Below are 10,210 nucleotides of genomic sequence, written 5' to 3'. Positions count from 1 at the left end.
GATTGCCAGAGCTGAAGTGGTACCATTTGACATACGATTTTCGATATCTTCGGTATTTAATTTTTCCTATTCTACTAGATGAAAATTACTGAAGAAAATCAGAGAATTGCTACTATATGTATGTACGAATTCTTCGAAACCATGCCATTATTTTACGCCGTAATTTACATTACATAAAAATTCTCAATCCCCAATGTTTGTCTCTATAAATCACTTTTCTCAAGTACATGACTTTATACAATACTCCTTCCTCGAATTCCCAATCTGTACATACTTCAACGTACCTAAGACGATTCCGCGCGTAGACGAATTTCAAGTAATCCATGTTAGCCAATTTCAGTCACGCGTGAGCGTCCGAAGTTATTCGGATCACGATCGATCAAATTTCATAAGCACCATAAATCAACTCGATTCCGATTCCGCTCAACTGTGTCGATCCCTGCGGCAGCGCAGCCGAGCTGGACTGGAGTCTAGCGAATTAACCAAGAAGTTACAAGCTACGACTCGAAACAAGGAAAGAAAATAATGATAAGAATCGACATGGCCATGTCCTGAGACATTAATAAACAGTTCGCAACAGCGAAAATACGAGGCGAACAGAGGAGGAGAAGAAGAACCAGTTTCCACGACGACTAGTTTCATTTATCCGCGATCTCGAAATCGAAGCCCACTCCAGGATCTTTGAGAGTCCCCGAAGCGTACCAGGCGAACACACGACTTTGTCTCAACCCCCGTCCACCTCTGGCCAAGCAAGCAAGCAAAGCCAGCCAACCAGCCAGCGCCCAACCAGCACCAAGAACCAACCTTTCCCACCGACAATTAGTTCGCGCGCTCGGCATTGAGTGCACTTAGTGAAAAGTAAGCAAACTTCCCCCTCCTCCTCCTCCTCCTCCTCCTCCCCCTATCCCGGTTCCATTCCCCGCCGCACGCCCTTTCGTTTTCACCCGACACTGGAATAGTTTCCACCGACAGCACGATAACTCCGACGGATGCCCCGTTTCAAGGACTTCCCGCTGCATCGAACGTCCTCGTCCCCTCCTCTCCTTCTTTGTTCTATTATTTTTTCTTCGCCTGCAGTTTCGTTAATGAACACACATGCTTATTAGAGTCATCTTATTGTTATTTCTCATTTAAACTTCGATGAGCTTGAAATTTGGGAACGAGTGCTCTTGAGAAAATTCTTTTGCCTATCACCGCCTTCGGGTACTCTTGCCCTCTGACCTGCTTCCTTATAAAAGATTCTTTCTTTATGAAAAGTAAACGAAATACTGACGATGACTAAGTTAAGTGATACATGTTGTATATTAATAACAAAAATGTACTGAAAAATATTATAATGAGAAATCTATTCCACTTCTGTTTACATTTCTTATTAGACACCCCATCTCGCTGCATTTACTACTACGCAGCAACAGCTTTTCCCATATTAAATTCGTTGAAAAAGAGACAAAGAGTACCGGAAACGTCCGCAACCGAAACGGTTTCACCAACAAATTAAAATGAATCGCAGTCCTTTTGATCACGCTGGGTGTAAAACTGGCCGTTCAATGAAAATCGCGGAGGTGAAATTAAAAGCGACGAGACAGAAAAACTGGTGGTTAACGCACACTGTGGGCCTGGCAACGATTTCCCTTAAAACCGTCGAAACTGAAGTCTTTCTATCAAGCTTCCGAGAGGCGTAACTGCAGCCGCGAAATGGTTCAATCAACAGTCGCGTGGTCGAGCAGAACACCCGCCATTCGCCTCGTAGATCCTTCGGTTCCAAAGCGTTCGAGTGTTTTGCAACGCGGGACACAGGGCCGCGGCCAATCTGTTCCCGGGTGGAGAGGAGGGTCGCCCGTTCGAAGCGGTTCGGCTACCTCCCGGTGGTATTGGTTCCAGGCACGTTGCTCGGTGTAGATCAACCCGAACATACGATCGACGGTATAACTATGCTCGTGCAAACTGTCTGTTCTGGAAAGAGCCCCGGCCCGAGCTTCGGCCTTGCAATTGCGGCTCGTTCGATGTGCCACTGCCACAGAGCGCGCGGACACGTGTACAGTGGCCGACGAAAGTATTAAGAGAGAATAGTAGAGCATTCGCAAACTTTAAGGAAAAAAATAATATAAAAACTAATTCGATTAGAACAATTCGACATTTATAGTAAAGTGGTAGAAGTAAGGGTTAGGATTGTGATAGTAATTGGAACTGATTCAATGTTGAAAGTGGTAACTAGACTAGATTGGGAACTATAAAAATGCATAATGAGGAGGCAAGTTAAGGGTGCAAGTTATGGAAGGAGAAGGAGTAAGCTATGGATGCAAATTAAGGGAGCAAGCTGAGAGTAGCAAGCTAAGGGAGCAAGCTAAGAGTGCAAACTAAAGATGCTAGGAAAGGAAGCTGAGAGAACAAAACTATCCTAATTCTACAACACTAATGACATTTTTTCACCATCTTTCTTGATGAATACAAAGATCGTCACTGAAGGAAGTTATAAGTACCTTCAGTTAATCTTAAGAATCTCAATTATTAATTATGATTTCAGTATTTAAAGTGGACGTCAAGATATCAGAATCTCAAAACAGAAATAACACTTGAAATATTGACAAATTGGTCAGATACATCTTCTGAACCAGTACTATACTATAAAATACATGACACTGAATAAAATTCAACAACAATAGATCGCAGCAGTGGTAACAGACTATAGTGATACGACAGTAGTACTGCCTTTAGAGGATAGCCTGTTTTATTACACCCAAGGAAGTGTCTATGTACTTTTGAGCCTCAGTGTACATACGAGGAGGTGTGGGCGATTGGTTAGCTGCGCGTGTGTGACTGAACAGCGGACGGAGCTGCGGGACAAGAGGGAGAGGGTTGCAGGGGGGTACGAATCGTGAAATACACGGCTCGATACTTCGCCGGTGCACGCTTTGTCGCGGTCAACCCGAAACTCACCCGCAATTCTAATTGTTACATGGGTATCGGACGCCTCGGTGGGTCCGCGTCGATACCCCGTGGCGAGAAAGAACGACTCGCCTGGATATAACTGAAACGTTCCGCGATCGCAATCGTCGATGGCCACCTCGTTAAGCGTAAACGTGTGACCATAAATTTATCGCCGCTCAGATTCCTCCATACTATCGGGTTCCTCGTATCATGAAATCGGAAATGGGAATGGAAATGTTTATTATTGTTCTTATAAAAAATATGAAATTATGTTGATATCGCGCGAGGGATGAATTCTGTATGACAAATTTTATTCCTCTTTTTAAATACAGACCAAGCGTCGTTGCCGCGTATGAAATGTTTACAATTCGCGCGTTCAATTTCCATCGAGGCATAAATTTGAAGTGTGCGATTTTCATCGGAATGCATATTTAAAACCCTGTACGATACGTACGTACACATTTATATACATATATATACGTCAATACAATATTTAAAACATCGTTTTACCGATGAAATTATTGTTGCGGTATAAATACCGAGTCTTGAAAATTGCCTGGCGCTCGGCCAGCAATAAATAATATCGCGCGTTGCATATTCTTCTCAGTTCGTTTCGAATACATACATACATACATACATACATACATACATGTAAAATGGTGTGACGAATTAATAGATTTTCTATTTATAAAAAGATATCGCCGGAGGCCGTACGAGTGTGCATACACGAGTGTGTACATCTACGTGCATGCTTAATTCCTACGAGAGCAGAATAAATTAATCTCTCCCTCTTCATTCCCCTTTTTTTCTCTTTCCCACCCCGGGAAGGGTGTGTTTAATTCACGCGTGAGACTTATTTTCATCGCGGAAAGGGATGGATATATCCTCACCCTTTCTCAGCTCGGTTAGCTACGACTTGCTAAGGGAAGACCGTTTCTCTTATCAAGGTATGCCATTATCTAATTTTATATATTTTTTTATAATAGATGTAATACAGCCTTCACTTACAGTCTAATAAAAAAATGCCAAAACTATGTATTAGGCTATTAGAAATTCTACATTAAAAATTCCTTATAACCGAGAAAAACAGGTCGAACAATTTTATAAACCTTACTCCCCTATAATTATAATTTTTTTTAAAAGTTCACTACTTCAAATATTGGATTATTTTATTACATACTTTAAACTCTTAGCAGAGATCTTACGGTTCATAAAACCTTAAGTACGAAGTTCAAATGCATGAAACTACCTCATAATTTTCAATTTTCTTGTTATAAGGGGTGCGAATGAGTTAAATGAAAGGACGTTATTCAATTAAGATAAGGAAAGCATTGTATTCCCAAAGATCTTCATGATGAAAACGCTGCGCAGAAGAATGTTTACCAATCCCTTTGGATTGAATGGACAGAATAAAACGTGCGGGCGCGGAGGTGTGACGATAACGAGGCGTTAAGCTCCGTCGGAATTAATGCGGAGCACGGTAGAACGTGGCTCACTCGTTAAGTCTTCTCATTAAAAATAATTTGACATAAATAGGACCAACTTCAATAAATGGAACATATTTTAAGGGAAGTGTAACTTCAAGTACGATTCAAGTTACAGTTTCTGTAGCACACCGGCGAAGTTAGCGTCAGCTTTCGCAAAATTCCAACGTTAAACTTCCCCGGATGGCAGATACGAACGCGTGTACTCTCAGCGATTGTACAACTGTGTATGAAATTTAATCAGGCGAGATGTGCATAGAAATTTATACGATTAACACGGAATTCCTCTAATTCCAGACAAAGTAAATAAGTAACGCGTTTAATCTTATTATTGTATAAAGGAAATGTTGTATGTTGGCAAACCTGAGAGACGATTTGAGTATCTTTTTACGTACATAGATGCAGCTTCCCTGATAAAGCGAGTCGCATATAAAATGGCAGGAGAGACGTTAAGTAGGAAGTAGGCAGTGGGATGAGCGTGCATGAAATTCAGTCCTGGTATTCACAGGGTTGGTGCCGGCCGAGTCGTCGCCGTTGGCCGAGAAGTTGCGCCATTATTTACCGTTTGAATGCGCGATAAGAGAAACCGCGGCTGTTTCGGACAGGACATTGTTTGGCCACTGACAACTCGCGTAGAACCCGGCGCCCCCTGCTATCGTTTGGATTTACGTGGCCGTGTGAAATGTTCCCTCGTTCTCCGCTTGGTCATTCACGAGTCTCGCAGCTTGTATATGCGGCGTACTTACAAGAGGACCGACCAATTGCGTTCTCGTTAGCTTTGTGCCTTATGAAGGCTGACGCCGTTCCAATATCCTTTGGCGGCCACCGGGAGCCAACTAGAAAGACGCTTTGATTGGTCGAAAGTGGCCATTTACCCGTGCCCGTCTTATGACGACCCGGCATTCATAATTATTCGAATGAACGTTGTTAATTGAAACAGCCGTAATGATACCGAGTCCATCGGCACGTGTATTTGCGGGACTCGTTAAATTTTACGAGGGGAGGTTTCGCAAGGTATCGCGTAACAGTTAGCAGAAATTACGAATGCTTTCGTTCCCCACGGCTGTTGCTTGTTAATGGCGAAACAGAGGCGATACGTTTGGCAAAATAATTCAGCTCGTTAATCGATAATTAGTATTACTCGATTTTTAATACAATGAAAATTCATGCGAGATGTTGTTAGCAGGAAACGCGTGGGTAATGTGAAACTCGAAATTTTTTAGTTTCCATCGGTCGAAATGTATTGACAGACATTCCTATTTTATGTGACGCCCAATAGGGGTGCGTCGTAAATACCTACGCAAGTTCCGCGTGACTTTTATGAGCCATAACATTTTTGCCTATTTTATTACAGTCCCGAATCGAGGTACTCGCCTTATGAATATAAAAAGTGTAAAACTGAATTTCAGGGAAAACATCTATACTATGAAAAACTTTTTATATATCACAAGGGATTTTATACATAATTAAAAAAAGTAAATTCCATTTTATTACAGTTTCACATAAAACACATGTATAATACAGAGAATATTGTATATAATAAAAGGAATTTTATCTATAATTAAAAACTGAAGTCCATCTTTTAAAATTTCGTAAATCCATAACAATTTCAAATTTGAACGATTGGATGTTCTCTTCTTCCCGTTGAGACGCCAAGTTTTTATTACGACTTCGAAGAAAACCGCATTAGTTTAAAACCGTAACAAACCCATCTCGAAGAACCCGTAAAGTAAAACTTTCTCCACAGTTATCACAGTTTAAAGTCTTACTTAATCCTTTCTCCGCTTGAAACGTTCTGCAGAAGAAATACACTTCGCCTCCCTTTGGAGTTCGACATTTTGAGTCAAAGGGAAGGAGCTCGTTAATTAATCTGTCCAGTTAACAGACAGTTGTAAACGTTACCCCCTAATTAAATGATCGGACATTCAAGATTCCCCGGTTTTCTTCGGGCAAGAAGGAGAAAATCGAACGAATCATTAATCGAAGGGCTAAAGAAAGGAACTCTTGCAGCAATATCAAACGAACCACATAACTTGACCATCTCGAATTATTTCTGAATTATGCGTTTTCCATTTTGGGAAATAATAAACTTTTGATAAAAAAAAAAAAATAGGACATTTAGAAGAACTGAGTCCACCTTCAAATCTTTTATACATATTTAGAAAGAAGAGCATGTACATCATGTGATGTCTCTCTTGAAACCATTTAATATTTACTGAATATTTGAAGAAACAATTTTTTGTATAGTGCATGAGTCAACTGGCTCACCCTGTATAGGAGGTTGTAATCCACTCTGTTGAATATCTTAGGAATGGATAGCTGAACGCAGTGAATTCGAGCTGTCTATTACTCGAGTCTACACGGGACATTAGGACACTATTGGTACATTATCAGCGAGCATTAATACTGACAGTCGCCCCGCACTATCGCGTCGCGCTAAGATAATTACAGGGTGAAATATCGCCCGGCAACATCCACCAGTTTAGACCAGATACCTTTCTCTCTCGAGCTACACAGTTCGCCTCTTCGTCTTGATCACCGGAATTCTCCTTTTCTCTCTTTTACCTCTTTTTCTCTCTTCTGCCTTCTTTTGTCTCATTTCTTCCAGCTTCGTACTTCGACTTACCTTCATCCCCCAGTAAGGCAACGTCCACGACCAGATAGTTTTCTCTCTCAAGCCATACAGTTCGTCTCTTACTGTCTTTTCGCAAAATTAATATTGTAACCATTTTTTTAAGTTCGTATTGTAACAATTTTGTAACAAAATTAATATTGTAACAATTTTTTTTAAGTCCATGTTGTAACAGTCTTTAGATTTTGTAGTGTCTCCGTCTTGAGCATCAGAATTCACCTCCTTTTCTCTCTTTCACCTCCTTTTTTCTCTTCCACCTCGTTTCTTCGCTTTTGTCTCATTCTTCCACTTTCGTTCCTCGCGTTACCTTCTTCGTCTAACCCTCCACGTTCCTTCCGCACCGTTTGAGTGTTTGCGTTCGTGTATTCTTACCGTATTCCTCGCTCGTTCACCCGATTCTTCTTCCCGCCTCTTGTCGCCTTGGTTCGTTCACGAACGTGGATTTCGGAGTTTTCCCGGTCTGACGATTTCAATTTGTCGACCGGAAGGAAGACGAGCGGAACTCATTCGAACCACGGCTGGTGTCGGTGGGCTAGCTCCTCTTCCCCACTCGGTCTGCTCTCTCTATTTTTCTCTTCGCCTCTCCACCGGCCCTCCCTCTTCATCACGCTTCGACTGCCATTGTTCCTTCGCCCCAACGCGAGGTGGAACCAGTTACTTGAGTACTATCATGCTTCGACGAAGGTATAAGAGGGAAAGGGAACGGAGGGTAGGAATGGGTGGGTTGAGGGAGGGAATTTCGTCAGGTTGTTTCGACATCGTCGAAATAGTTGGCAGAAGGAAGCCGCAGGGAGAGCAGGGGGAGGGGATGCCAGGAGTCGATGTATAGGAGTTGGAGAGACTGAAGAGATCGAGCGCGATACGATGCGATGCGACGGCAAGAAGGAGGTATAGAAAGCGTCACTCCGCTCCACCCGGGCTGATTTACACTTCAACCTACATCCACCGTGCGAGGCAACCTGTGTGCGAGGTTCGTCAAGTTTCTCGACCGTGGAGTTGATAACTCGAGGGGTTACAAACTCTTAGCCACGGTGATACGGGCATCGGTAAAGGCCAATAGCCTGGGTCCGGTGACCGAGCTGCCACCCTTCTGTCTCGAACCCTTGCAACCGTTTCACGCTCGCAATATTGTCTCCCATTACTTGCTAAGATACCTTCAATTCGACGCTCTGTACTAATTGAATCTTTAGATTGGATGAATTCTAATAGAACCGTTTCTGTTTACTTAAAATTACATACGAAATTATAGAAAGGGAAGCTAGTAAGTATAAATGGAATAATATGAATAGAAATTCGGATATTTACTATGTATGACCACAAAATTAAATACTGATTTCTCGTTTGTGATTTAAATATATTATGTATCGTTATTATGTATTGTATTTTAATAACCACAACGTGGATATAACTTAAATAAGCAAACTGAAAAAAGATGCATTTTTGTACCTGCGAAATTCCTTTGAACAATTTGAAACATATTTAATTATTTTTCCTCAAGGTACAACTTTTTATTAACTAAAAATTTTCCCGAATTTAAGTCTATGAGAATAGTATTGAATAAGTTGAATAAATTACAACTCTTAATTAGCCAGGACGTAGGGAATGGATAGAAGAGGGAATCATAATAGTAGAGCGTGTAGAATCAGTTTCCTTGTTCGCGTCAGTTTCAGCGACGAACATACTTCCGCACGCTGGCGTTAACAGTGTCTGTTTCCTAATTCCATTCGACTACTTCGCACCGGTTCCTCGTTAAACCGTGCATCAGGAGCGAGGCCGTGACGGTTTGCTTAGCCACTGTGTTAACATTAATGAAAGTGAACTTCTTTCCGTCGAATCTGCAGGACTTCCTTTATAACCGAGGAATCCTAGCTTTTTCTTTATATCGCGAAGACGACGCCAGCTAAACGAGATAACGGTAAATAGAACGAGCGAACAATTTAGAGAGGTTCGTCGGTGAGAAGAAAGCGAAAACGTCGGAGTCCATAAATAATAGATTTTTAATCCGAGTCAGCTAGGAAAAATGGAACTACGCAAACGATTCATCGTTCTTCACCCTCCGCGGAAACAGAAAAAAGAATCCACCGGTTTCATGCCTTTTTCTTCCGTCTCATTTTTCTCGTCTTCTTTTTTTTTTACTAAAGTGTACGAAAGATTAAGATTTCTGCTATTCTTACTGTCCTCGCTCGTCTGCCGCTCGCTCGTCTACTGAATTGTAGAGCCGCGGTGCGGATTGAATCCCATTATAAGCGAGAATCGATATTGGGATACGGAATTTTCGGTCGGCCGCGAGCTTTTCCGTTGCCATATGGCGTGGAAGTTTCATTCACGGTGCTATTCGTGATTTATCACTGACCACTTTCGCCTCGGGTCTGCAACCAGCGTGCATGCGAAATCTTTCCGCGAAATTAATATTGTATCCATTCTTTCAAATTCATATTGTAACAATTTGGTAACAACTATGTAACACTTTTGTCACAACCTTGTAAAAATTTACTCAAAGCTCACAAGAATTTGAATATTATTAATTTTTACTAACCATTAATTTGCACCGTATGAACGTTCGCTTGTTCAATAACAGAGAAATAAGTGTCGCGATCCTTCAAGCGAGAGACATGCGAGAAAATGTCCATCGAAGAGACACGGAACTACGGAGTCTCCCCTTCATGGTGGCGAAACTAAATCTTCCAGCGAACGAGGTTGTAATATCGCGAGCGAGTAGTCGGACCCTATACACTTTCTTCCCCTCTTTTTTCGGGCAAATCAGACACGTGTTTACAGAGCCCGGACTATTCGTTTTGTAGAGGCATAAACGTCGCGAGGAAGATTGGAAACGCTGCCAAGGGAGAAGGCGACGACGACGACGACGGTGTAGCCGGGAGCACAAAGCCAGGGAGAGGTAACTCTTAACAGACGAAAGGTACGAGTTTATTGAAACAAACCAGAGAATCGAGGGTCAGAGAGAGAGAGAGAGAGAGAGAGAAAGTGAAAAAAGACACGCGAGCTGGTAGCTCCGCTCTCCAGAGACTCGCGTTCGTCGTTTCTAAATCTGCCAGGGAACCTCCCGTATCCTGAAACTTGTAGCGCCTGCATGTCGTTATCCAGCAACTGGGGAATCGACAGACCAGGTGGAAAAAGAAAGAGAGAGAGAGAGAGACGAAAAAAAGAA

At 42.1% G+C, this 10,210-nt stretch overlaps 1 protein-coding gene across 1 annotated transcript in view; it reads left to right on the top strand.

The window, feature by feature from the left end:
- The window catches only part of LOC113464094 (nucleolysin TIA-1-like), a 134,248-nt gene extending 124,297 nt beyond the window's left edge, over positions 1 to 9,951 (top strand). The window contains exon 3 of the mRNA XM_026812049.1: positions 9,846 to 9,951. Within this exon, the coding sequence (XP_026667850.1) occupies positions 9,846 to 9,951 (106 nt within the window). The remainder of the gene's footprint in view (positions 1 to 9,845) is intronic.
- The last annotated feature ends 259 nt before the right edge of the window (positions 9,952 to 10,210 follow it).

The sequence above is a fragment of the Ceratina calcarata genome, unplaced genomic scaffold (genome assembly GCF_001652005.2).
Source record: "Ceratina calcarata isolate Rehan_Ccalc_2016 unplaced genomic scaffold, ASM165200v1 scaffold255.2, whole genome shotgun sequence".
NCBI lineage: Eukaryota > Metazoa > Arthropoda > Insecta > Hymenoptera > Apidae > Ceratina > Ceratina calcarata.
The sequence above is the reverse complement of the archived record's forward strand: the minus strand, read 5'-3'. Positions and strand labels throughout refer to the sequence as shown.